Here is a 27,996-nt window from a genome sequence, read left to right on the forward strand (position 1 = left end):
TCTGTCGAACAAATAATTGAAAGGGCTTCATAATGGGTTTATATTTCAAATTTTATTCAAATTGATCCAAAAATAAAAAAGTTGTAGACCAATTTTGAAAAAAGATCGGAAATCGAAGTGAAATCCACATTTTGACAAGTGAAATCCACTTTTTGAGACGTGAAATCCACTCATAACTCATTTATTTTTAACAAATTATTTTTTTGTTGAACAAATAATTGAAAAGGCATTATCATCGATTTATATTTCAAATTTAAATGGAATTGGTCCAAAAATGAAGAAGTTTGATAAATATATTTATAATTGATCTGAAAGCGTAGTGAAATCCACATTTTGACAAGTGAAATCCACTTTTCCAGACGTGAAATCCACTCATAACAACCAATGTACATGTATAAATAACCATAAATAAATGTCTGGCATAAACAAATAATACAAAACAATTTTCGGATTATTTATTAAATTTTTAATATTTTCAAAATTCGAAAGTAAAAAAGGGCCATGATTGAGGGCGCCTCCACGTGGTATGGCCTGGATGTGTATGGATATTGTGCTTATCATGAAAGAAATTAAACAATTATGCATACACAACAAAACGCCCTCACAATATAACTTCAACTTTCTTATTTTTGGATCAATTTGAATAAAATTTGAAATATAAACCCATTATGTAGCCTGTTCAATTATTTGTTCAACAAAAAAATAATTTGTTAACAATAAATGAGTTATGAGTGGATTTCACGTCTGAAAAAGTGGATTTCACTTGTCAAAATGTGGATTTCACTTCGATTTCCGATCTTTTTTCAAAATAGGTCTACAACTTTCTTATTTTTGGATCAATTTGGATAAAATTTGAAATATAATCCCATTATGAAGCCCTTTCAATTATTTGTTCTACAGAAAAATTAATTTGTTAAAAAATAAATGAGATATGAGTGGATTTCACGTCTGAAAAAGTGGATTTCACTTGTCAAAATGTGGATTTCACTTCGATTTCCGAAGAATTGCTCTAACTTCTTCATTTCTTGATATATTTCAATAAAATTTGAAATATAAACCCTTCATTAGGCACTTACCAAAATGTATACAAAAAATAAAAATTACTAATTAATAAAACTGAGTTAAGAGTGGATTTCACTTCTCGAAAACTGGATTTCACCTCGATTTCCGATCTATTTTCGAAAAATTGCTCTAACTTCTTCCTTTTTTGACCAATTTCAATAAAATTTGAAATATAAACCCTTTATGAGGCACTTTCTAATAAATATACAAAAACAGAAAATTATTTATTAAAATTAATGAGTTATGAGTGGATTTCACTTCTCGAAAACTGGATTTCACCTCGATTTCCGATCTATTTTTGGAAAAAAATGAAAAATTGCTCTAACTTCTTTATTTTTTGACCAATTTCAATAAAATTTGAAATATAAACCTTTTATGAGGCACTTTCTAATAAATATACAAAAACAGAAAAATATTTATTAAAATTAATGAGTTATGAGTGGATTTCACTTATCGGAATCTGGATTTCACCTCGATTTCCGATCTATTTTTGGAAAAAAATGAAAAATTGCTCTAACTTCTTCCTTTTTTGACCAATTTCAATAAAATTTGAAATATAAACCCTTTATGAGGCACTTTCTAATATGTATATAAAAAAATTAAATTATTAATTAAAATGACTGAGTTCTGAGTGGATTTCACGTTTTGAGTGGATTTCACGTGAAATCCACTGGATTCCTGTATCACCCCGCACCGGACAATGAGTCCGTGTGCAGCTATTTTCACAACGTTAAAGAATTTTAAGCTCACTGATTAAAATTTCAAAGGTGAGGTGTGTTAATTTCGATCAGTTTCAGACGTTTGACTTTGTTATGTAAATTTATTTGCATGCAGAAATGAAAAGAGAAGAAGGAGACGAGTTTTCCGATAAAGCCAGCAAGATGGAGCTGCTGGAAAAAGCAAAAGCGGAGTTCAATAGAGAGAAAAGATTGGTCATCAAAAACCTGCCATTCAGCACAACAGAAAAGGTGTAGTTGTGATTTCAAACTTGTGTAATATGTGTTATAGGTTGTTTCTCTTTTATGCAACAGTCCATGCAACATATACACAATTTAATACATGTTGCCAAAGTAATCAATGAATTGGTGAAACTGAAAATATTACAAATGTATCCCTAAAAACTCTAAAATTTTGCAATTTAAAAGGACATGTGTTTTGCCTGTTGCATTTTTGCAGCGGTACTGGGTAATGCTAAAAGAAAAAAAGTGGCTTGATTTAAGATTTATCGCCCTTGTTTTGGAAAACACCCAACGACTGAAATCAGTCTCAATGAGATTAATAAAATGCTAAAATAAAAAAGGTATCTAGATATATTTTACTATCTTTTTTTTTGTGTGTGACATGCCAGCAAGTGTTGTATATGAACATAATCTATGATAGTTTCCTAAATCATCATACTTCATACAGTTGAATGGGTCCTCAGTGAGTAAATTTTGTGGTTAGTGTGAGAGATTCTGGATCAAAGCGTCCTGTTTTTTTTTATCCACACTCCTATCTTAGAACCTTTGTAAGTGATTAGTACTGGTTATCAAAAGGAAATGCCAGATATAATATTGATAAATCATGTTTATATAATTATTTTGATATCAATACATAAATTATAGTGCTTTGTTTACAGGCTTTCCTCATGAAAATATCTTCAGAACAGATATGCAGCTGCATTAATGGAGAACAAGAAAAGCTGGCTACGATGATACAAAACAGTGAGAGCAGTTATACTAGAAAAAAACAACTGTTCCACTTACTTTCACTCAAATACATGTTTATGTGTCATTCTTTTACAGATCTATGAGTTTCCACACCCCGGTCATTCTACTGTTTACATTTATGTATATGTCTGTGATTGTCGAAATGTCTGTCTCGGTGTCTGTTACTGTTTTGTGTCTGTTTCCCTCAAGTTGGTCTGTTGTTATTTTGCTTAGTTGATTATTGCAGTAACAAGGTTTATTTTTGGTTTAAACAACTGAACATTTTTTTCAAATTTTGTATTTTGACCGCAGAATGTCTTTCATTGTACATGACTGTATGTATTAAGATGAGACTGCTGTTAAATGTATTACCAAGTTATTACAAAGGTTTATAATGTAATATTACAAAAATGATGATGTGTTTTCTTATTTTTTTATTTCAACAATTATCAAACTCGCAAATACTAGTGGCTTTAAGCTACATTCCTTATCCAAACATCTAACCATTTTTTTCTAGCATAACAGTCAATGCTTGGTTGTGCTTCAAAAACAATGAAGATTCATACTCAAGAATTATTACAGTACTTGCATCATCAGTATGGTAAATTGTTTGGTTTAGAAATTCACCCTAATATCATTATTAGCTCACCTGGCCTTAATATCAGGGTATTCGCCAATATAAGTTTACCTACAGTACAATTCAAGTGCTGCTGCATCTTGATGATATTTTGGTAAAAAAGTTATTTTTCTACAAGCCTATGAGTTCTAAAAAATGTGAACACTTTGTTACAATGTCATTTAAATATACTCACTTAGAAACACCTTTTTCATATTTCCCATTTGAATGCAAGAATGTTTTGTTTGAGTCTTGATTGGCCGTGTTCTTCCGAGTTTTTGGTACTACTTGAAAGGAGAATTCCTCCAGTATCCATCAACTCAGTTTATTTCTACAAAAGCCATACATGTGTATAAGTCTTGACTTCCCTCCTTTACAACACAGAAGGCAAGAACAATTGACATTGGGTTTCTAGAGGTCCGGTTCTTTCCTTTTCTTTACCTAATAAACTCTGCCAAATACGAAATACGAAATTTAGAAAGCCCAAAATAAATCTCCTCTATCATGATCTATATTCCATCAAGATTATTATTTATTTGTCATGTTGACTGAATGACATAATACAGGGGTTCTAATGATCAGGATTTAGGGTTTTTGACTTCAGGCTATTGTGCAGGAAGTACATTAATATGAACCTTTGCCCTGCTTTGGGCATGACATTCACATACTCAAACAGACCATGGCTATAATTAAGGATGGATAATAATTAGCTGTTAGAACCCCTGATTATAATAACATGAAAATGATTAACTGAATTGCCTTTAAATAGTCATGAATAGTAATGAGCAAACATTTTGAGTATTTTCTGTACTGTGATGATGCAAAATTTAAACATTTGGTTTAAAAGAAAACAGAAAAAAAATGTATTTGGCTCAGTTCATGTTTATAACACTTATTAGTAAGTCACTCAACAGTGTTTTGAAAATGTGTCATTCTTAAAAATGAAAAGAACTGAAAAAAGAGGAACAAAAAATGATTAGTTCTACTAGACTTAAATTATCTCATTGTGTTTGAAATAACAAGTCAAAAACCTTTAAAATTTTAAAGTAACTGGTTTTTTTGGAGACAGAGTGACACATTTTTATGTTTTGTTCACTTCATTGTTCTTGCTAATGGGATAGTTTAATGTATCTTTGCTTTAGAAATATCAACTGTTAATATATCTTGGTTTCAGGACATCCGGGCATTTATGGGATTCAATGGAGAATTTCCAGTGGAAGATGTTCAGATGGGGAAAAATCTTGGCCAGAATCAGGGTAGGTCTAAGGGTAAAGGCATCTGCTATGTCTGTCAAGCACCGTGAACATAATTGCAACTTTAAATATTGTTCTCTGCTTGAATATTGTTTTCTTGTAGGATAAAATGTACACTGTTATGTTCTTGGCATATAAAATGTCACTAGCCAAACATACAAAAGATAAAGGAATGGCCTCACATCTGTTTTCAATTTTTATTAATTCTGGTACCTTTCAATCTATGTTGATATTTTCCTTCCAATACAGCTGTTGTGACCTTGAAAGACCCGAGCCTTGTAGATGATGCCATCTCGAAACTAGACAACACAAAGTTTGACACCCTGACTGTGAGTGTGTCTGTGTACCGTAGTGACAAGATCTTGTGTATTGCCCATCTTCCCCTGGCGATGACAGAATACAAGTTCCGGGAACTCATCACAGAACATGGCAACATTGACATGTGCTTCCTCATGAGGTCGGAGGAGACTGGTATGTCCAGCTTATTAGACAATTTTGACCTGTAGCTGGACAATAAGTTTAAGAAGCATGTTTCTAAAGATGGGATAAACAGAATCACTTGACAGAATGCTTATTGCTGTTTTTAACCAGTTACTCATACACATCATTTATATTACACTACCTTCTTCATTTTAGGAGACAGCAAAGGCTATGGTTTTGTTGAGTTCAATGAGTCTATTGAAAAAGTTGGCCAGATAAAGTATGCACTTGACTGGTCGAAAGTGGAAGGTCAAGTTGTCCACTGTGATGCCATTGTGGACAGTTCCAAGACTGGTATCGAGTTTGCTGATCTCCATTCAACATGTCTGCTCATTGACAATTTGCCGCCTGACTACACTGACTGTCTTGCCCTTCGTGAAGTCTTCAGTCAACTTGTAAAGCCAATATATTGCCAGGTACGTTCTCATAAATTAAATATTTTATCATTGGTTGTATAGCCTCTGAACTCATTATGTAAGTAATGGTATTTGTTAGTCTTACAGGTTACATTCAGTCATACAGAAACTAAGTAGTTTCATAACATTGTGATTGTGAAACCATCTGTTAGTCTTTGAAATGCGCTAAGTGTAAACTTTTGAAATATCAAAATAATCGTAGAAGTTAACCAAACTGGCCAGTTGCCTGTCTGACATGAAGGATTATATTCCATCAGCAACAGCATATGGTTGTGTAATTCAGTGCATTACAGAACATTTCCAGGAATAACAACATAAACATGCTGGTAGGTGAAGAAAGCTTTGTTGTTCACTGTAATTTTTTTTAATTAATTTAAAATAATAACTTCAGACTGTGTTATAATATTTTGTTTAGAATTCTTTTACCTGTTCATTTCAGATTGTCACAAAAGAGAATGTGTCCCTGGGTTTTGGAATCATCGAGTATGAAAACAGCGAGAATGCAGAGAGGGCCTTCAACCGGTTTAACAATGAGAAGATAAATGATGTGCCCATGAATATATCATACTGTATACCCGGCAAATCCGCTGTCCACATGTTCAACAGGATCATGTTCAAATATGTATGTGTTGTGTTTTGATTTTGTTTCTTCCAAAAATTTTTTTACTGAGTCTATGTTACTGTGACTATCAAACATAGTATGTTTTGAAAATGAGAAATATGGAAAGCTTTCTTTTCTTTCTTTTACAATTTTTGCAAACCAAAGCAAAAGGAGCTGTTACTCTGAAGAAAACAATGCTAGTATCAGATGATAATGATAATCTTTGAAAAACATGTGGGCAAATAAGATATCTAGTGAAGCATAGGCATGAATGAAGAGAACTGTTATTTATTGGGCAAGTAAGATCTGATGCAATAATAATAGCTGTACCAGTACCTTGCATATAAACCATCTCCTTGTGTAATGCAGGGTGACAGTATTCATGTGAATAAGGCGAGCCTGCTGCCAGACCCAGTCTACCCCAACCCTGCCTTCCTCAGACACCCCTTCTTCAAGACGCACCAGGCTAAACACCCCAGATGTATGTACTAGTAGTATTGGCTTTTTGCTTTTGTTGGTTGGATTATCTGATGTAGAATTGCAGTGTTTTTCGCATCATTTTTGGTGTTGAGCAGGGCGTTTCTTCTTGGAAAAAATGTGTCTTCTTCTTCTTGAGTAAATAAAATGAACAGTAATGCTTTAAGTTTTGGGAATGGGGCCGAAGTTCAGACCCAAATTGGGAAGGAAAAAGTTGTATAAGAAAGATACATGCTTTGCATTGTTGCCCCTTCAGACGCCAACAAAGAACACCTAAACTTGTAAAGTAGCCATTTGAAAAATTAGCGTCATAATATTCGTTAGATATTTTCTGACAATAGAAATCTCATTTGTAAGTAGTACTTCCATACATAAGATACCAGGTAGGTATTTATTGCAATTTTATTATCTAAATAAAACATAACCAACATCTTGATAGTTTGCGACCTTATTCAAAGCTTTCTAGGCTCAAACATTGTTCAAAGTATGAATTCAGGTCATTTCCTTGTAGTCTTGTCCTGGTCAGATTCTGGTTATCTCTGTAGTATCTTTAATCATACACCATGCCCCTGTATTCTCAACTTAAGCATTAAAACTTACTCAAGATCAATGTGTTTACTTTTCAGTGTTGGTCAAGTTCACAGACAACCTGCTAAATCTTCAAGAAGGATACATCAAACAGCTCGAGGACAAGACCAACACCAAACCAGGTCACACTTGACTAACTACTTGAAGTTAAAGTCAATAAACACTTAATGGCCTACTCATGTGATTGCAGTATTTCCAAACATCAAATCCCAGTAAAATTATGCCTCACTTGAAACTCTCAATCATGCTTTACTAAATACTGTCATTTATGCCTTTAATATTGAAAACTGGTAAATCATGCCTTACTAAAACTGGCATTGTTGCCTTAGGCCTAAAAAATAAATTGTGTGGTTCGGGTAACATGGTCCCCAAGAATAGGTAGGGTAGGTCGGGATTTTTTTTTTTTTTTAGTTTGGTACAGGTTTGTTTGTGTCCTTTTTCAACAGATTTTCAGTTATATAAGGACATTGCTGAGCATCGCTGCAGTTAGGTGGTGTGTCATTGCTAGTTTTGTTACCATTGGTCACACACCTTCCGAAAGCAAAACAAATTGATAATTAAATGTGACAAAACTGACCTGCTTCAGCATCTCAAAAACATTTCTCTGCCATTCTCCAAGAAGTAAAGTTAGGAATTATAAACTGTACAAATGGCAACATACCCAGGTTTCAGTCCCAGTTTAAAAGAAAGTCACATTTTGTCAGGCACCAGCCTATGTCAGAACTCCTAGTATTTTATATTTCCTTTCTATATAGATACTAGTATGTTTGCCCTGCTGCTATTTTATTATCCCCGCCTATGAAATAGGGAGGGGGATATTGAAATGGCGTTGTCTGTCTTTCCTTCCGGCCGTCCTTCCTTCTGTCCGTCCGTCCGTCCGTCACCTGCGTTTTCTCAGTAACTAGCCGGTATAATTTCATGAAATTTAAAATAAATATGAACCACTATACTGGAATGATGCCCGTCCAAAAAAAAATTTGATTGGTCAATTGTCCTTGGAGTAATTGCCCTTGATTTTTTGAAAAATGCACATTCACAGCCATTTCTCAGTCACTAGCTGGCAGAATTTCATGAAACTTAAAATAAATATGAATTACTGTACTGGGATGATGCCTGTTAATTTTTTTTTTGGATTGGTCAATTGTACTTGGGAGTTATTGCCCTAGATTTTTTGAAAAACTCATTTACAGCCATTTCTCAGTAACTAGATGGTAGAAATTCTTGAAACTTGAAATAAATATGAACCAACATACTGCGATGATGCCTGTTTATTTATATTTTGGATTGTGTAATTTCTATATGAGTTATTTGCCCTTGATTTATTAAAAGATCCATGTTTGCAGCCTTTTCTATGCAACTAGCTGGTAGAATTTCATGACACTTGGAATAAATAAGAACCAACATACTGTGATGATGCCTGTCTGTTTTTCTTTTGGATTGGTCAATTTTCCTTAGAGTTATTGCCCTTAATTTATTAAAAAATCATTGTTTGCAGCCGTTTCTCAGTAAAACCAATGTGCTTATCTTATTCTTTCTGAGTCTTTTATATCTTTTCACTGAATATGCTTGTTTAAACTATTTTTTATGATTGCATCTGACAACATGACAAGTGAAAAGGGTCATGCCTTGTCCTGCAGTGGTGGGTGGGGTATATTAAAATTAGACCGGCATTCAATCTTATGTGTGGGAAAACTTATACTTTTATCCAGAGACATTTTGTTCCATTGTATATACCTTACTCTGAAGAACGAAAAGTCAGAGAATTTCCCAATAAATTGTTCAACATGAATATCGTACAGCTATTCTTCATACAAACGGGTCGATGGCCCCTTGTCGGCTGTTGACATGTCAATCTCGGATACAGATCCCGGCTCGAACAAAAACATTATCTCTACATCTTCGAAACTCATCTTGGGTGTTATGAGCTTAAACTCTCGACGTTCTGGAGTTGGGTTTTTTCGCAAGTCGCACCCAAAAAAAAAACAGTAGGGTCGGCGATATTTTCCAGGTAGGATTGGGTGACCTGAACCACACAATTTATTTTTTTAGGCCTTATTGAAACTGGTAAATCATGCCTTACGGCAAACTTGGAAAATATGCCTAACTTAATTACAGTAGATTTGAATTTTTTCTTGGTAAGGAACATTTATGCCTTTCTTCCATAAATCACAATCATACCATCCGAATGCTGTACACCAGATGTAAGACTTGTAAACCATTATCTTGTCTTTATGTACCCCTTGCCAGCAAGTCAACAGTCAACATCTGACATGAAAGTACCCTTAGTGTTTGCTTCCCAATGATAGAAGCCAGAGAGAAGTGGTAGTTACCTCAGTGTTAAGTAAAGATAAAATGAATTCAAAATGTAATATTTAGAAGAAAATGAGAACACATCAATGGTTATTCTTCTTTCAGGGTTACTGGGCCCAGCCCCGACCATCCCAATGTCTCCCCTGATGGACGTGAATGTCCAGCTCGGCCTGCTGTCAGTGATTGTACTCGACATGCGTGAAAATGGCACTTACAATGGACAGGTACAGACACTTAATCCATCACGTTTTCACTGTAGATTCAAACTGCCTATCTTTTATTAACATGTTTTGGTCTTAAAATGCTTAAAGCCAAGGTGCTTCAGGGGGCTAAACATTTATTGAGTTGTGTCTCTTAGTCGACTGAGAAGAATGAGACAAACAGGGGCATCCACTAAGGTGCTCTCAATTAAACAAATACAGTTGAGTACTGGTCCTGTACGGCACTATCTAAATAAGATCCTTTTGTGTAATTTTAATGCATATTTTTTTAGAATATTTCTTCTCTTAGTCTTGTGCCGCAAGCATTTATATTATGAATATATATATTAAATTATTTTGTTGAAATTAAGATGTTAAAAAACAATTTGAATAAGGCATGAAAGGTTGACTGAACTGTTTGACAGGACATTGTTGTATGATTCCTTCCTTGTTTTTTCCCCACAGTTGCCTGGTCCCCTTGGAAAGTTGAAAGTGCCATCTGGGGAAGATTTCGAGGTATTTTTTATATTCATTCAGAACTTTTTTCTTGTTAAGTGTGATATGATATGATAGCCATGTATGTTTATTAGCTTTGAAAATTATGTTTGATTTATACAGGGGAAAGTCATGGCAATTTTGGTCCAAAGTAAGAAGCCTTGTTTTGGAAAAAAAACACTAATGTACACAAATAAATAAATAAAAAAATAAATTGTAACAATGTGTACAACTCATTTCTGCAGTAAAATCAACAAGGAAAAATATCCTTTGATTGGAAACAATTTAATAAAAATGCCTACTAATCATCAATTTCAGCAAAAGCCTGAACCAGTCTCCCTGCTAGGGGACCCAGTCACAGCCCAGGCCAACCTTGTTTTGAAGAACCTACTCATGCCGCCTTCAGAGAGCCCGGGTTTTCCCCAGGGGGCTGTGAGACACGACCCTGAGGCTCCACAGTTGCTAGGGAAACCAATTGCGGAACTGAACCTTGTGTGCCTGGGCAGTCTCGGTCGAATGATGGCCATGATGTTAGAACAAAGCCATAACAGGGGACTGCTAGGTACATATGAAATTTAACAGTAAAAAGTCTTCATAATGTTTGGTTTTTTAAAAAAACAATCTATGATATCAAATAAATATATAAAATAGATTATTGAATCACAGCGGTTGCAAAGGAAAATGTTAAAAGTTAAATAAAAACATACATGTATATCTATGTACTTGCAGGCAATGCCCCTCCTCAGCCAACACCAAACGGTCCCCCAAAGCCATTGCTGGATGGATTGATGCAGGCGGGAAAGGTTGCACAGAAAATACTCAACTCCATAGGCATGAACCAGCAGAATCAGAACAATTTTAACTCAAACTATGTGAATATGAACCAGTCTAGTCAAAGTAACAACTTTAGTCATCATCAGGGTAACCAGCCTAGAAGTTTACTTGGAAATCCACCTGGTAATATGAATATGGGTATGAATAATATGAATATGAATACCTCCAGTAATATGAACATGAATACCTCCAGTAGTTTTAACATGAATAGACAAGGAAAAGGAAATTCAAATTTCATGAGCAACATGCAACAAGCATTGTCTGTGCAGAAAATGTCTGAGAGTCAAGGTGGAAATATGAACAGACTTGGAGGAAATAATATGCTTGGTGGATATAATGACAATAGTAGTAACCAAGGTGATGGGTTGCTAGGAAACTACAGAGGACAAGGTTAGTTTTAATATTTTTTTTCAATAATGTTTTACAAAGAGGAAAGAACATACATGTAGTTGTATGGGTGTTGTGGAAAAATGTAAGCCTTATCATTTTTATTCATAAATGCATAATGATTGGTAATTTTTAAAATATATTGAATGTATATATACAGAATGATTCCAGGATAAATTCCATTGTTCAGCTATATAAGGACTTTTTCATGTTCCAAGTTTTAATAAAATGTCTTATCTGTCCTGTTGTTACAGTTACTAACATACAGGTACTTTTCCAGGTTCCTCTAGTAGCAACTCTCCCCAGTCCCTGCTGGGTGCCCCTCCATCTCAATCTCCGACCCCCCTGCTGAGCCTGAACCTGAACACTAAGGGAGAGGGGCTCATCCCCACACCCCCGACCTTCAAGGAGGAGGGAGGCTTTCTTGGAAACCAGGGAATGGGCGGGAATGACTCTGGTTACCAGGTGAGGGTAAGATTTCAGTAAGATGAAAAAAATGTTGTTCTTTTCTAAATTTCATGCACTTAATTCCATTGATCCATAAATAGATATTTGTCTTGGTAAGCAAATAATGTGTGAAAAGTTTACTTGTTGATAATGCTTGTTTTGGCCTTTGTTATGGCTGTGTTTGTAATGGGTAACAGTCAGTGTGTTGTGTGTATGTATCCTTGTAAAATGTGACCTTTATGTTTTCAGGGAGGCTATGATGAAGGAGATGGTAGTGAGGGGTTTTGTGATCAGGGTAACATGAACAGTATGGGAAACATGGGAAATTATGGTAGCAGTATGGGCACGTTCGGAAACATGGGAAATTTTAGCAATAACGGGAATTTTAGAAATAATATGGGAAATTTTGGAAATGGAGACAATACTAGCATGGGAAACTTCCGGAGCAACATGGGAAATTTCAGAAACATGGGAAATAGCAATAACATGAGTGGAAACATGGGAAATATGGGCCCTCAGAGCTTACTGGGAATGAACCAACGCAACATGGCTGGTGGAATGATGGATCAAGCAAATTCAGAGGTAGAAATTGGTTCCGCATTTTTTTTTATTGATTTTGTTTTTTTCAACACTATTATAACTAAATGTGAATATCATCCATAGGTCAGAATCTCTCTGTGAATGTTTAGGGCTTATGTTTACAAAAGTTATGAATATTGGTATCGTTCAGGTAATGCATAAATTTCCCAAGTTTTACAGTTTTGTGTTGGAGTCTTATAGTGGGACTGTTCAATGAAACTGAAAATGAATCGTGTTATTACATGCAATTAGTATACATGTATGGATTATATAAACTGTCTGTTTTAGACGTATGATGCTGCCTACTTCTCTGGCATCAATAACAGACAAAGAAACAGTGCAAACTTGGCTAGACAGGTATTAAAGTCGGGTTTTTGGTTTTAATATACATGACTTTTGTATACATGCTTAAGTTTTTGGACAAAGTATTGAACCGGCTGAAGTGTTAAATTCACTATAAAAAGAAACATTTTGCATTTACTAGTAAAATATCAAAACAGGTTGTAGCTGCAGATTAATATACTTTTGTTTCATTGCCTGTTTCAATAAATCTTAGTTGATTTAAGTCGTAAAAAATTGTTTCATTGACATATTTTCATTATTTTGCTAGATGTTTGTGTGAATTGAACATAAGTTAGTATTAAATGAGAACACAAAGATGAAGAAAGAAAGAAATTCTTTAATGAAATGGTCCCCATGATAATGTTCTTGATAACACAACCACTAATACTTGTTCATGGAGGTATAATTATCTCATTGATGCTGTGAACAAAGTTATCATTACATACACATTATTACAGCAATCTGATGGGTCTAGAGAGTTCACAAAGATGACTAATAATGCTGCCCTTCTAGCAGCTACTGGCTCCCGACAGCAAAACATGGGGTCATGGAACAACATGGGGGCTAGCAACTTCTCAGGTATAAAATGCTGCTGTTGAGTGTTTTATTGAGCAAGTAGCAGTGGTGGAAGGAAGCACAAGCCCTGAACTGGTTAAATACCGTCCAGGCTTGCTCAAATTTTAAATTTTATAAAGCAGGGCTTGTTGAAAATATTTGAAACCAAGCGTTATAAGAATTAGGGCTTGTTCATCCAAAAGTCTAATTTCATAAACAGAAGTAGTCAAGATGCGTTATAGCTATAATGATTCTCTAGATTCAGAGGGACCATACAGTATGCAGCAGAGAAGCAATGGCAGCTCCATGTTTAACAAAGCCAGTACAGGAGACCTATTCACATTCCAGAATACTAATTCCTTTGGGGCCATCGGAAACAAGGGGGACGGGCTGATGGGGCCCCCACCCCAGCCATTGTTGGGCATGGGGTCATCATTTACATCTGGCAATAACAATACAGTAAGTATTTATTATAGTATTTCTGTTACACAGAGTAATTTTTGTGTAAACATGGAATTTTATTATCTGACAATAGTTTATTATTATAAGAAAAATGGAAAACAAAAGTGATGTTTTAATGTTTACTTATGTGTAACTAGTGTGCTTCTTGGTAATTAAGTTCTTAAATGCATAAGCCATTTTAAACCACATGTTCTGCTCTACTCCCTGCAGCAGTCAACGCCCCAGGGCCAGAAGCGTCCATTCAGCCACCTATTACCGTCCCCGGAGGCCAGCCCGGAGGGTAACTACATTGGCCAGCACTCTCAGGGACTCGGGGGACACTATGCAGAGTCCTACCAAAAACGACAGAAACTCAGTGGCAGGTTTTAGACTCACTCCAACATGGTCAAAAGGATTGGTCCACACTTGAAATGGAATACATTTGGGGCCACAATGTCATACTGGAAATGATAGAAGCTCAGTGACAGACTCTGGACCAACTTTTACACTGCCCAAATTTGATGGTCCAAAGCATTGGCCAAAACTGTCAGGATTTTTAAAGATATAATGCCAAGTCTTGCAAAAACAACAATAGGTCAATGGTTGGTTCTGGACTGACTGTTAGACTGCCTGATAAAGTAGGGCTTAGAATTTGCCATCATGGACATGTGTGAAGACAAAGCCATGTCTTACCAGATGTGAGTAATTTGCCAGCATGTTCTAGAATGGAGATCCACATGGGGCTCAAACTATTAGAGGGCTTTGTCTCGGGTTATATCAGTGTCACGTGAGGAAACATGATGGCAAAGTTTTATGTGTAATTGTCCCGAGGCTCTCAGCAGTGCACAGGTGCAATTTTAGGAAGAATTTATGTCAAATTTTTCCCACCCATTACCTTCCCTGAAACGATATTAAATCTTTAAAGTGTAAATACCCTAAAGCCTTTGTCCATATTCAAGGGGAATGCCATTGTTTGATTTGACATTTTCTTGAAGATAAATGTTATATTTGTGAGGAATGGAGACAAACATTCAGCGTAGTTTTGTCTCAGTCTCAAGTATTTGTTCAGTAACATTGCTAAGGGTAACTTTTACTTATTATTTCCATAGATTAATTCATAGGTTGTGAATTTCATACTCATTTTTTAATTGTGTCTGCTTTATGTTCGTTCATTTTAAAACTGAAAATTCCAATTGAGGATTATTAGTTGAAAAATGTAGTTATCATATCTGTGTGCATTTTACCTGCTTTAGTCATTTAATGGTATTTTCACGAAGATTTTTTCATTTATATTTTGATTTATATAAGTAGATGAGATTTTTTTCCATCGTATTAAAATAAACGCTTTGTAGAAGAAATTTTATGTTTAAATGTTAGTACCAGTCTTGTGCATTCAGGAATATAATGCTATCACATACATCCGAATACAAAGCCATGTATCATGTACCGGTATTCTTATGCTCTTATTTATTAATTGTACATAATGTGGCTGTCATTTGTGACTTGTACATACAAGGGTTTTAATACTTTCACTGGTAGAAGTCATATGCATTTCACTGTTAAGAATATGTTAAGAGATTTGTTGTGACCACTAGAGTTGTATTTCATCCTACTGCCTTGTGAACTTGTGATACAGTGGCCTTTCAGGCTTGACCAGTTCTCAAGATTTCTCCCAACTTGGTAAACTGCTTTTTTCATTCGCACAGCCTTTGTCATTCAAATGTAACCTTGACTTTTATGCTGACCTCATAAGACCCATGTTTAATACACAGAAGCTTTAAAGCTCTTGAAACATATAGTTTACTTTATACAACTGATATGCACTAGTAACCTTGTTTTTCACAGACATTGTGTTTCAATCCGAAATATTAATCTAAATATCAACAAACCTTACACCTTTAACCCACTATACACTACAGATTATTGACAATTTCAGGTCTTCACCTGTACAGATAAAGAAATAGTTCAGTGACTAGTATTATCAAACCGGTTTACAGTATATAAAACTACTATCAAAACAAACAAACAAACCACTAGTCTAATGAGGTCAGTGGCCGTTGTCACAAGTTCATAAAGCAGAATTGTGTTGAATACCACTCGTTTATGCCTATTCTTGTCAACATGTTATTTATGCAAATATCATCATATAAAGTGTCTTTGTTCATAAGTTCCTACATAGCAATTATAACTGTTACAATCACACGCCTGCTTTATTTCCTTTCCACTTGAATGGATGAAAATCATAATTGTATCTTACAGTGCTTTCAATTTGAGTATAGTAATAATTTAATTTATAGAATATTTCATTTGGCTTCTAACTCTTCAGGTAAAACACAGGTCTGAATAATTATACTTACAGAAACACGAGAGATAAAATTTCCTTTTATTATGGTATTGTTCCAGTAAAAAAAACAACATAAAAATCAGGAAAAAAATATTGAATGAGAAACTTTATATTAGATCAATTTTACAAGGATTAAAAAATACAGATTTGGACATTTTGATGGACAGAAAATTTTAACATACTAATAATAAGATGACTGTATTAAGGGAACTGTACATGTTTTCCAAACTTTTCAGTGAAATTGCACTTTTCACCACCTGTTTATAATGTCTGTTATTTATCTGTTACTATTTCTTATGATACTTTCTGTACCCTCAGTCTATAACAGATGTGATATGGTACTCATAACGGACTCCTTGGTAAGTATTGTGAAAGTTTTTGTACATCATACTAACAGTTGTCATGTTACAACATGAAGACTCTACACAATGTACCTAAACCATCACCATAGTAACATGTATGCTGGTTGTTTATGTTGAAAGAAAAAGGAAAAGATTTGATATTACATGTAGCTTTATGTAAAACTCCACATTGCAAAGAATAAATGAAAGACATAAATTGTATAACACATAAGTAAAACAGCTGCAGTTGCATAAAAACACAATATATAGTTCATATCACATCTGTTGACTGGCCTATCTTGTCACATCTATTGACTGGCCTATCTCGTCACATGGCCTATCTTGTCACATCTATTGACTGGTCTTTGTCACATCTGTTGACTGGCCTATCTTTTCAGATCTATTGACTGGCCTATCTTGTCACATCTATTGACTGGCCTATCTTGTCACATCTATTGACTGGCCTATCTTGTCACATCCTTTCTCTTCCTTATTATTTTGTTGTTCATTTTATTGGATAGATATTTTACTTTGAAATGTTTGTTTTAAAATATCATGATATTTTAAATTGTTGTTTTTATTAGAAATGGTACTGTTGCTAACATTTGTGTTCAAGATACATTTCTGTAAAATACTTTTCTTTCTTTCATTCTGTTTTCAAATAGTTTTCAAATTGAGAATTAAACAATTCAACAATGAATGTAACAGTTTCCATAGAAATGTTTCTTTGTTTTAAATAAATATGTAACATTTTGAATTGTACATTTGTAAAATCTATAGAGGCATTGCTATATAACTCCTCAATGATATATTTGTCAACGAAGCAGTCAGAAGCAGTTAGTACCGCGATGAAATAAAAATTTAATAGCAACATATGATTTATGACTCATTTTAATATTTTGAACATTTATTAAAAGTGTGGTACCTTGCTTCTGCTTTTCACATAATTCTCCTTTTATACGAATTATTGTCACAACTTTTCAAAATTTGTCACAGAGATCATTGTGTTTTACTGGTTTTATTTCATTTTGCTACTAATGTATTTCATGGCTAGGAATCCTGAATTTGGCACACATTATTTCACGTCGTCCTGGTCTCGTTTCCATTAACACCCAACTTTAACACAAGGAAACTGGTGGCCATGCATACTGCTACTCCTGTAGATATCGTGGAAAGCTATAACAAAATCCTCCTCACTCGATATCCTCCCTTCAGCCTGTACAAGAAAACATGTGGCATTTCCACTGCTGGGAAGCACGTTCACTTGATTTTTTTCTCTCTTTGGAAATGAGTGGTTTCGGGCAATTCGCCTTGGGTGTTGTCGGTGTTGAATCTGAATGATTTCTTGGAGAGAATTCCGTCGACGATTATCCTTGGTTCCCTTCGTGGTGATGGTATGTACGTCTTGAAGCTGAACACCCATAGTTTCACGTTCCCTTGACTGAGATTCAGTTTGTTCATCTGTCGTTTGCGTGAATTCAGATTCGTCATCTTCATCATCATCCTTATCCATCAGACTTCGTTCTCCATTAACCTGGAACAAGACACTGATAGTTAAAATGCTGTTACAGCAAATGTTTTGGTATCCGTCAACAGGCTTAATGAGGTCCAAAAATTAGTACAACGTAACCTCCTGTACCGTACAAGGCACATAAATGAGCCGTTGCCTGGTCGGTGTTAACCAAATTTAACAATGTTTAGAATCCGCTGAATCCAAAATGTTCAGCCTACCTTGACGAGGCGGATGCGGTGTTCCCTGCAGAACGCCTCCACGAGCCTGTGTTGACATAAGTCACCAACGCTGGTCCTCGGTCCTTGCTCGAGCACACACACCAGTGCACTGCCCCGCACCGCACTTTAAATAAAGGTTTAAGAGTTAATAACTAAATAAGATTATTATGTTTGTTTTTTTCAACACAACAATTTTAAAGTTTAAAACATTTCATAATCAATTATATCCATTTTAATGGTACGGATTTATTGAGACGGACACGACTATATTCCATTTAAATGTACTGTATAATGTTTCTAACGAACTGACACGAATACCATCAAGAAAATATATATTTTTCCATCACTGGTTGTTCCATGGTCGACGGAATTAGTTTTAAAAGAGCACTGGTAAACTTACTGCTGAAGAAATGTCGCGACCTCCAGTACGCCGACGACGAGTCTGTTTTCCCGCCAGGCTCTACGGACTACTTTCTCCACAGCTTCACCGATCTTCATGGATTTTGTTCTGAATTAGAAACAGAATGATCAAGTTACCTTGTTGGTCTTAAACGCCTTTATGTTATGACTTGTATTCAAATAAAATATAAATTATTAAGGATAAACCTTTGTGATCTGCCAACAGTCATGATATTTATGATGATGTTTACTATTTTAGTATAATACTGTGCCGCGACAACTTGGTTACCCTTTATCTCTTCGTAATGCACGATTTCGGTAGTTGTTTACAGACGAAGTTAGTTATTTCAATTTATTTATATAAATTATATATGCGGTGTGTGTATTATTGACATTGTTTTGTGGTGATATCATTACTACGAATCCTAGTGCCTATATATATAGCCATCTATGAGGTAAATTTAAATGGGAAACCAGCATTTCTTATCTGTCGTATAAGAAAATAGAAATATTATGCGTATGTACATGTACTACTGATATCATCAAATAGTCCACGTTTTAATACAGTGATCGTGAAGTGGAATGTTGTAAAAGATGTTATATGTACGTGCTGATTGTGTAGTCATAATTGGGAAAGAAACAATTCGATTTTTTTTTATAATCATATTTCAATATGACCTAGCCAAAAGTATGGAAGTTCCTGGCTTCTTGTTAAAGATGCACTCTTACTCCCAAATAAGATTTAATACAATTAATAATATTGTTTTAATATTCCAAAGATGTTGAAGAAATGTCGATAACAATAGTTCTTATAAAGGATACTGAGTTTAATTGGAAATAAATGAGCATAAAACACGGTATTTCTACCTTATGAGACTATAGAAGACCGCAGTAATTTTTTTTAGCATTCACCAATCATTAATATTTTTGCGCTTTCTGCTATTAAATACACGGTTATAATCTTGTTATCAGTAATTAATATTTTCTATAAATGCATTATTAAGTAAGTAGATAAAGGTTTATAAGGCAAAATGTATGTTTGTTTTACATATTTATTCATTGATTTTGAATAAGAGTGTCACTTTAATAATTTTGACATTAGTTATGTATACCCCATGAGTCTGCCTTGTACAAAAATCGTCAAAATATAAGATTACCGAACACCCGCCGTCCTATCACGAACCTATAAACAATGTTTTTAGGTCTGTGTTTCTGTATATCCTTTTTTACGACGTACAGTACATATTTAGGAATACATTTTTAAGAAAATCCTACCTTTTCGCACAGTCTTCCTTCAAATGTTGACCGTATATCGGCGATACCTTGTCAGAATAGTCCAACAACATTTTCCTTACTTGTTAAAATTGTTTACCACTAAAGAAACCACTCTAAACGTGTTCCAACGCACAAGATCTACTCCGATATTTATATTTACGATGTTGATGACCTCAGTGAACTTCGTTTCGTCACAAATAAAGGCGGAGTTTTCCCGTTTCCGAACAGTTTGATTGGTTAATTTACTGGCCGAATATAGCCGATGATTACTGTTTCTTAAAATAACTACTCACGTGTACGAAAGTCATGGTCGAGTAGCTAAGGAAGTAAACTAAAACGTAGTTGATCGTTGGTTATTGCACAATGTCCAACATCTGGAACAATGTCAGTTAATACAGTGACCAATGCGTCAATCTTTTAAAATTATAAACAGTCGATGTATTTATATATTTTATGAAATAGTTGACAGATCACTTGTCATACATTGTAATTTACAACAGTTGTATGAAAAATAAAAAAATCTAATGTGTAAAACTATACGAACAAAAGTGGATTTTTTCTTTCGCGGAAAGGTAAATTATTTACCAGTTCAAGAATGAAAAACACAGTCATTCCGTGGACACACAAAAAATAGACTATTATAATTGAGTACATAGTATAAAGGTAACCTCGTATGCATTAACTGCCCAAGAAACGTGTGACAATTTTCTGGACATTTTCACAATCAAGAGGTGGTCTTTGAGTGAAAGCCTTGCCAGTCTTTTTTTTTAAAGTGACAATCTGATTCAAAATCAATACAATACACATGTATAACAAACATATATTTTGAGTGATAAACCTTTAACTACTTACTAAATGATGCATTTATGGCCGAAGTATTAATAACTGATAACACGATTGAACGGTGTATTTAACAAATATCTGAAAACGCAAAAATATTAAATGATTGTTGAGTGCCAAAAGATTCACTGCGATCTACGTTTGTCTCATAAGGTAGAAATCCCGTGTTTTCTGCACCTTCCTTATAAATTCAACTTGTTTCCTTCATAAGAACCATTGTTTTCGACAATCATGTATTTATCTTTTTTGGTATATTAAAACATTTCTATAAATAGGGGTTAATCTTATTTGGGAGTAAGAGTGCAACTTTAAGTACATAGGGTTCTATCTGAGTATATATCCACAACAAATAAATCACGAGATATACAGTCTGTAAAAAATGTCACCATGGTATTGTCTATATTGTCAAATGTTACTTCAGAATCTTTCATTTTTTCTGTATTGACTGCAGCAGCCTACACATGCCTTCAATGTGTTTGTCTCTACAATGGGTATATAGGAAATCTATGCAAAGATATTCCCTTGTCTTAATTTTGTGTATTTGCACACCCAACAACACAACAACTATTAACCATTTCACCAATTTATCTTACAGAAAACATGTATAGAGTGACCATACAAACACCAATGTATTGAATTTACTACTGGGGGCTTCTCAGCAGCAGAGCGTTCTTGCCCCCACTGAATAATTCGTGTGCTGTTCAGTCAGCCATGGTCTTAGTGAAATCCGTCTATAGAAGCTGGTGTAGTAGCCATTTAAGCGGTCGTGTGTTTTGTACACGAAAAAAACAGGCAATTTTTATCAAAATGTCTCTTCAACTGTATACAGATGTCAAATAACATTCATACATTTTAATGTTAACCATCTTTTCATAATTAACTTGTACATCATTCAAGATTTAAGATTGAATACAGTGTGGAGAGTAAATATTAAATTTGCCTTACTTCTCCTTCACTTGGAAACGCTAGCGTTCACAAATGAACCCGAATATACCTTTTTAGATACAAATCATAAAAATACCCGTTCACATCTTATTTATTGTGTCTCATTTCAAGATACATCACATAAACAATGTCAAATCGTATTCATGCACATTAAATACAGTATATTCTAAAAACATGTTATACACTGTACATATGGCCAGTTAGAACCGGTTAAAGTTAGAGGTCGGTTGCGAGATGGAGCCCGGAAGCGCCTGTCGCACGAGGCTTGCGGCTCGTTACGCACAGGCCCAATGAAGCGGAAACATTAACATAAACAATGTCAAATGTCAAATCGTATACATAAACAATAAAGACAGTATATTATAAACAACATGATAAATTATACACTTGAATACATGGCCAGGTTGAACCGGTTAAAGTTTAGAGGTCGGTTGCGAGACGGAGACCGGAAGCGCCTGTCGCACGAGGCTTGCGGCTTGTTCCGCACAGCCCCAGTGAAGCGTGACACCCCCTCCCCCGTGTCCGTAATTGTGAACCACCGGCTGAAAAACAACGACGATGACTCACAGTAGAAAAATAATGATACTCCTCTAGTTTGTTTTTTCTTACTTATGATACTGATATTCAATAAGTGGGTACGCTTCTACCACCGGGATTTTAACGAACGAACACTAAAGCGAACAAAGTCTTCGATTTGGCTGAGAGTAATGATTAATTCTCACTGATACTTGGAAATGCAGCGTTTACTGTACAGACAATTTTATATTTAATGATAGCACAGCTTGTTCACTTACGATTTGTTTTCCGCCCACGTTGAGGGTCTCCACCTCCAGTCGGACAGAGGGGCGGCCAGGCCGCAGACCCACGTGGTCACCCAACACTTTCGCCGCCTTGGAAAAAAAACAATGACAACAGTGTATATCATGGTGTGATGTCTAGAGAAAGTCTTCTAAAGCATTTGCCAGCGGTTTCATTTTTTAACAATTCTGAACCCAACTAACAATTATGTATGTCATTCAGTAAACTTCAAATATTGAAACCAGTATATATTTATTATTAAATGTATAAAACTAAAACGAGGATCAATGCAATATAGATGCAATTTAGAATGATGGCCACGAATAAAAAACCCACAAGACAACACTCCAACATGTAGATGGTAATGAGGCATTTAAAATGAATTGGAATAAAATTCGCATCAGTGCTGATTCGTTGCCTTTTGCATTATAATTTTTAATAAAGAAAACCTTCATATTCGGCACATATTTGGTACAGGCGTCCCAGATGATCTGTCGGTCGGACTCCCGGGGTGCCGTGTTCCAATCGCCAGCCGCTTCCGTCCCTCCCATCACGACGTAATTCATCCTGTGGTGGTAGAAATAGCGCATCATCATCATCATCATCATCATCATATTCATCTCCTTATTACGGTGCATATTTTAGCAGCCACAGTTGACCAGAATTTACGAAATTATGTCAGATTTATTCTTGTGATTGCCATTGGCTCATAGCGAAACGTGTATAAAACCTATCTAAACATATAGTTCGAATATAGACTATGTCGGATAAAAAAGCAAAACCTTATGTACACCCCGCGGTCAACATGTTTCTAACAAATTTTCACCGAACCTATTTGGAGTACTAGTCAATATGAAATAAGATCACAGCTCGATTGTGGGCCATGACATATTAATAAGTAGGTAACTAGGAAAATATTTGGAAAACCTATTGAACCTTCATCGACATAAGGCATCGTCCCCGGCCCACCCCCCTTAAAAGCTGGTGAATAAAATAGGGCCTTTATGGGCCTCTTGTTTATTATACATAACATGCAACTTTTCCAATCAACCAAGAGCTACTAACGATGGTAAGATGTAGGCGAGGCTTTCCTGGCCAATACAAATCACAAAATGCTTTTGCCATGGAGCTCTCGTCTATAAATAGAAATAATATATATCTACAATAAGACCATACCCGGGCAACATGTAACATTCGGTGCCATTTTTGAGGCAAAAGGAGTAATGTGTTTTCAGCCACGGAGCAGACACCTAAAATATACAAAACAATGGAATATATTCCATGTGATTTTGTGACATGGCGGGCCTAAATATGGGTTTAACAGTGTTAACAGAGATGTACAGACATTTTTTTCCAACAAATCTTTTATGTTCATTTATACATTGATTTAAACATCCTATAAAATATCTTTTTCTTTATAATATATTAGGACATATATCCGTGTACCCGTATAACCTGTCCTCTATATGGCGTTAGGCTGGTGTCTCCGACAAGGTCCCGGGCCCCAATACCCGTGCAGTTCACTATGACGTCGTAGCCCTCAACCGATAGCTGTAAATGTTATATACACAGACGGTGATCCATAAATTAAATACATAATGCAACATGTCCTGTCTTCTGTGTGGGATCAATGTTACGGGCACATTCGCCGGTCAGCAATAATTGGTGAATATCTAAAGCTTTACAAACGTATAGAATTAAAAGGTTGGTATCTATTTCATTTACCATGAGCAGATATATATATATATATATATATATATATATATTTATACTGTAAAGGATTATTGAAAGCAATTGTTATTTTGCATAATTTGATATACAACTGTAAAAACTATATCAAAGCAGCAACATTCCTAAACTTACGTCGCTTAATCTCTGCAAATGTTTCTTTTGTATTTTGCCTCCTCGGGACTGATATCTTTGCCGTAAATGAAAAATAGTAATTAAATGACAAGATTGTTTGCCCCAGCCATTAACACATACAGTGTCCATCGTATCAGCGTGTGTATGACAACGTATCATGTAACCAGGCAAAAAATTCGGTTAAATATTATAGCAGTGCCATTAAATTAAATGTTTCGCTTGGAAAATCAAATAAATCATGTTTAAACTGACAAAGGCAGCAATTTCTTTGGAAATAGACTATGAAACTAAGAAGGACTTATACCGTTTCAACAACCATTCGAGGTAAAGACACGGCTCCAGCATAACAGTTGTGTAGAAGAAACCCATCCTGGAATGTCCATAGTTATTCATGTATTATACATGCACATTTTTTTTCAAAAAGGTGATTGTTTTAAGGCTTAATCAATTGAGAGCTAAATAGTATTTAACAACGCCTTTATGTTCAGGACATTTATATAACAGACCAGCGTAAGCTAACAAAACTAGCAGTGTTTCGCTAAAATATAAAATAAACGTAGCTTTCGGAGTAATAGGTTATCATGGGATATATTAATAACAAATTAACCTATTGGATTTCTACATGTTGATATATCAAGTATATTTCCCACTATTACCCCATTCCCGGGAATGCCTTCACTTCCTGGGCGGTCAACAGCCGGAAGTTGAGAACATCGTCCTTCCAGAAAGGCGCCTGAAAAATTGAAAACGTTCGGATACCATGAATACGTGACAGTATGGAAGTAAACAACAATATGCGATAAAGAGTTAACCAATAAAAGATTGTATACACAACCTGGACGTTTCAATGGTGTTTGAATGAAACTAATAAAGTTCCTGTTTTGTAGTATGGATCAAACCCTTGTGACAAGTTCCTGGAAAAGGAGACTATAACGTAATAACTTGTCGGACATCGACGGTACGCCGCCGCACGACCCCCCCCCCCCATCACCTCTCCAGCCCCATCCTTGACCGAGATGAAACTCACCTGTGTCCCCGGATTCTCGTTGAGCTGGTAACCGGACACGTAACACGCTCCAGTTTCCCGTGCACTGCTCGAGTCTGCAATCCGGACAATGTGCTCAAACGTCTTACTGCTCCAGCGTCTGTAATAAGGAGGAATTGTATTACTAGCATTCCATGTGAATGCAAACGGAGCTGTATACTACTACATATATTCGCATCAATATGTACCATAAGGCTTTACTCAAGGTCGCCTAGCCGAGTTTTTTCTCGTACACAAACACGGGTGACGTAGCTAGTGTTAAACGTTTACAAAACAGGTCTTAGCAAAATTGTGTTGCCGATTCAAATAGTTGGTTCGTTTCTTCACAGAAACATTCGCGTGTTATATACATACATGTATTGAGTTTCAAGCGTTTGTTAATACAAAATCATATACTATATAGGATGTTCAATATAGAATGTACCGAACGTCGGCTTCTGGAGTGTCTCCAAGGAGATGTGGCTCCCAGAATCCACCGGAAACATCCGTGGTAGTTTCCGGGGAGAATTTGGCGGCGACCACTGTCACCTCCGCATCCGGACATACATCAAGCACGCGGAGAGCAGACGACAGGCCGATAACCCCCGCCCCAACCACACACACGCGCCTCCGTGACATATTGTAGGGTCGCTTATCTCTGAATTCGTCCATGCGTAAATAAATTAAAATTAATGATAAATGTATTCTGTACGTCAGCTCATTCAGTATCATACACATCATAACTGTCTAGGCCAGAGGAAATAAAGTTTCTCAACCCATTTTCAAATATCTTTCCCGCTTTTTTCAAGCTTTAACAAGAACGACTTTAATTGGGAAATAATCAACAAGCGGGTACTGAATGGCGCAATAATGTCATCAAGCTTCATGATTTAAAATGCATTCAACCGCCAAAATTCTACTTCTCGAATTTCAGAATGAGAATATGAAAATTACGATTATATACACGGGGTCGTAGTAGTGATGATACAGGAGGAAGTGGCATGAAAGAACGGGGTTTGGCCTGGCCACCTAAAATACACTTCAATGCTCTATCTGCAGTGTGACGTTCAGCTTGCAGTTGGTACAGTTTGTTCAGTTTCATGAGCATTTTGTTCAGTGATTTCAGTCAAAGCTTATGCAGTCGGTTTGTAAGCGAGAGTACAAAACCTGAAGCCTGCATTTTCCATACTAGAATAGTTTGTTGTTTCAGGCTTATTTGACTTATAATTCGATATAAAACCTGAATCTGTGTTTTTTTGGCATTTGCTTTGCTTGTTTGAGAGATCTGCAAGGTAGAAACGAATACAAATAAAGTAATGTTTAGAAATTGGAAATGTTAGACGAGGTTCTAGGCCTAAGTTTTCTTTTTTGCCTTAGTGGCTGACTGGATCCAAATCTGACCAGTTATCAGGAGAGTGACTGTTTTTCATTTGGTAGAATGGAAAAAGTTTTTTCTCGTCTTGTACTTAAACTTTCCCATCCAGAATCATTTTGAAGTAAACGGAAAACACAACAAGTGACGATTCAAGCAGTTTTGTTTTTGATTTTTTCACGTTCATCGTTTTCATATTGTGCTCAATTATTCCAGATAACATCGACATAGTTGCAACAGAGGTCTAATGAAAGAAAGACATCAAGGGATATTCATATTCAACCGTTCCTTGACTGTCATACTGATAAATGCATATGCATAGACTGGGTGGCGTAACCATTCATATCAGTTCATAAGACTGTCTATAAGTAATCTAGCTATTAGTTGCTTTCATACAATGTTATCAAGGCATTAGCCAACAGCATACTACTTGCTGCTTTGCATATACGTGAATACATGAAAATAAGAAACATTCACGCAAAGTGTCAATTCAAATTACAAAGCACTTCGTTTAGTCACGGACCTATAAACCATATACTAGTATATACACCATCTACGGTTAATAGGCCCGTGGTTCAATTGCGGAGTAGATCATAAGGGACCAAAACATTTCAACGAGGCATGCAGTTGAATTAACATTGAACTACATTGTATACACGTTGTAGACGACAAACTGAATATATTTATGTACCTGTATTATAAGAAAAATATGCCTATATCAATCCACTGTATAATATAGGTCAAACTTATCTTGCATTATCTTAACATTTCTGTGGCGTAGCCAAGAACTTATCATACATTTTACCTAGTCCAAATAATTGTACGTTGACGGATTTTTTTTACGAGTTTTGATTTGGCAAATCCTTCCGACGTTGGGGATTGGAAGAATCCCGTATAACATGTCTATTATTTTAGACTATAATTTTACCAACTGTAATGAACACAAATAGAATAAGAATTAAAAATGACACAAAATTAAATTTAGAATACATATGTGTACATGTTTTCAACTCTGAGCATTACGTAGACCCTCACACCTAAAATTCCATGATTTCGGTTTAGCTACGCCACTGCAATAAAAACATCATCACTCAGGATTTTGAAGAAAACGTCGCTTTTGTATTCAGTTAAACATAAAACTATCATGAGTAAGTCTATTTTAAAAAAATAGCTGAGATGGTAGAGTCTTTATCTAAATTCTGATTAAACTGAAAAGTTACCTTTGAAAAGATACGTCACACGCTCAATAACACATTTTATATTCTGGTTGAATTTAACCCTCTTTTTGCTATT

At 35.4% G+C, this 27,996-nt stretch overlaps 3 protein-coding genes across 6 annotated transcripts; 1 reads left to right on the top strand and 2 right to left on the bottom strand.

The window, feature by feature from the left end:
• Positions 1-1,800: 1,800 nt before the first annotated feature.
• On the top strand, positions 1,801-16,197 carry LOC128213943 (ribonucleoprotein PTB-binding 1-like). 3 transcript variants are annotated; one of them, XM_052920061.1, is made up of 17 exons: positions 1,801-2,030; positions 4,541-4,622; positions 4,869-5,090; positions 5,256-5,515; positions 5,955-6,137; positions 6,486-6,597; positions 7,220-7,303; positions 9,597-9,715; positions 10,157-10,207; positions 10,505-10,748; positions 10,916-11,410; positions 11,688-11,872; positions 12,104-12,436; positions 12,722-12,790; positions 13,234-13,354; positions 13,590-13,789; positions 14,003-16,197. In XM_052920061.1, exons 1-17 carry the CDS (start codon positions 1,899-1,901, stop codon positions 14,159-14,161), a joined length of 3,051 nt encoding a protein of 1,016 aa, XP_052776021.1. In that variant the 5' UTR covers positions 1,801-1,898; the 3' UTR covers positions 14,162-16,197. The 3 variants fall into 3 exon arrangements, with proteins under 3 accessions (XP_052776021.1, XP_052776022.1, XP_052776023.1); XM_052920062.1 differs by having other exon boundaries at positions 14,006-16,197; XM_052920063.1 differs by lacking the exon at positions 1,801-2,030 and adding an exon at positions 2,576-2,765.
• Positions 16,143-20,028, bottom strand: LOC128213945 (uncharacterized). The gene is made up of 4 exons (XM_052920064.1): positions 19,862-20,028; positions 18,588-18,695; positions 18,188-18,311; positions 16,143-17,990 (listed from the first exon to the last, which is right to left on the bottom strand). Exons 1-4 carry the CDS (start codon positions 19,930-19,932, stop codon positions 17,562-17,564), a joined length of 732 nt encoding a protein of 243 aa, XP_052776024.1. The 5' UTR covers positions 19,933-20,028; the 3' UTR covers positions 16,143-17,561.
• Positions 20,029-21,733: 1,705 nt separating this feature from the next.
• Positions 21,734-27,995, bottom strand: LOC128215525 (D-aspartate oxidase-like). 2 transcript variants are annotated; one of them, XM_052922210.1, is made up of 11 exons: positions 27,924-27,995; positions 25,777-25,989; positions 25,335-25,452; positions 24,964-25,040; positions 24,612-24,677; positions 24,308-24,362; positions 23,891-23,995; positions 23,510-23,580; positions 22,894-23,011; positions 22,441-22,536; positions 21,734-22,188 (listed from the first exon to the last, which is right to left on the bottom strand). In XM_052922210.1, exons 2-11 carry the CDS (start codon positions 25,968-25,970, stop codon positions 22,060-22,062), a joined length of 1,029 nt encoding a protein of 342 aa, XP_052778170.1. In that variant the 5' UTR covers positions 25,971-25,989; positions 27,924-27,995; the 3' UTR covers positions 21,734-22,059. The 2 variants fall into 2 exon arrangements, with proteins under 2 accessions (XP_052778170.1, XP_052778169.1); XM_052922209.1 differs by lacking the exon at positions 23,510-23,580 and adding an exon at positions 23,621-23,694.
• Position 27,996: the final 1 nt, after the last annotated feature.

The sequence above is a fragment of the Mya arenaria genome, chromosome 13, assembly GCF_026914265.1.
Source record: "Mya arenaria isolate MELC-2E11 chromosome 13, ASM2691426v1".
Taxonomy (NCBI): Eukaryota; Metazoa; Mollusca; class Bivalvia; order Myida; family Myidae; genus Mya; species Mya arenaria.

What these genes read in the sequence shown, in the direction of transcription:
- LOC128213943 (XM_052920061.1), top strand. Translation starts at nt 1,899, where the DNA reads ATGAAAAGAGAAGAAGGAGACGAGTTTTCCGATAAAGCCAGCAAGATG. An exon ending in ATGGCACTTACAATGGACAG is followed by an intron (nt 9,716 to 10,156) that starts GTACAGACACTT and finishes TTTTCCCCACAG; the next exon opens with TTGCCTGGTCCCCTTGGAAA. An exon ending in GGAATGACTCTGGTTACCAG is followed by an intron (nt 11,873 to 12,103) that starts GTGAGGGTAAGA and finishes TTATGTTTTCAG; the next exon opens with GGAGGCTATGATGAAGGAGA.
- LOC128213945 (XM_052920064.1), bottom strand. Translation starts at nt 19,932, where the DNA reads ATGTTGTTGGACTATTCTGACAAGGTATCGCCGATATACGGTCAACAT. An exon ending in AAGGAAGACTGTGCGAAAAG is followed by an intron (nt 18,696 to 19,861) that starts GTAGGATTTTCT and finishes TTTCTAATTCAG; the next exon opens with AACAAAATCCATGAAGATCG. An exon ending in ACCGCATCCGCCTCGTCAAG is followed by an intron (nt 17,991 to 18,187) that starts GTAGGCTGAACA and finishes GTCTTGTTCCAG; the next exon opens with GTTAATGGAGAACGAAGTCT.
- LOC128215525 (XM_052922209.1), bottom strand. Translation starts at nt 25,970, where the DNA reads ATGTCACGGAGGCGCGTGTGTGTGGTTGGGGCGGGGGTTATCGGCCTG. An exon ending in ACGAGAATCCGGGGACACAG is followed by an intron (nt 25,041 to 25,334) that starts GTGAGTTTCATC and finishes TCAATTTTTCAG; the next exon opens with GCGCCTTTCTGGAAGGACGA. An exon ending in AAGGCATTCCCGGGAATGGG is followed by an intron (nt 24,678 to 24,963) that starts GTAATAGTGGGA and finishes TGGACATTCCAG; the next exon opens with GATGGGTTTCTTCTACACAA.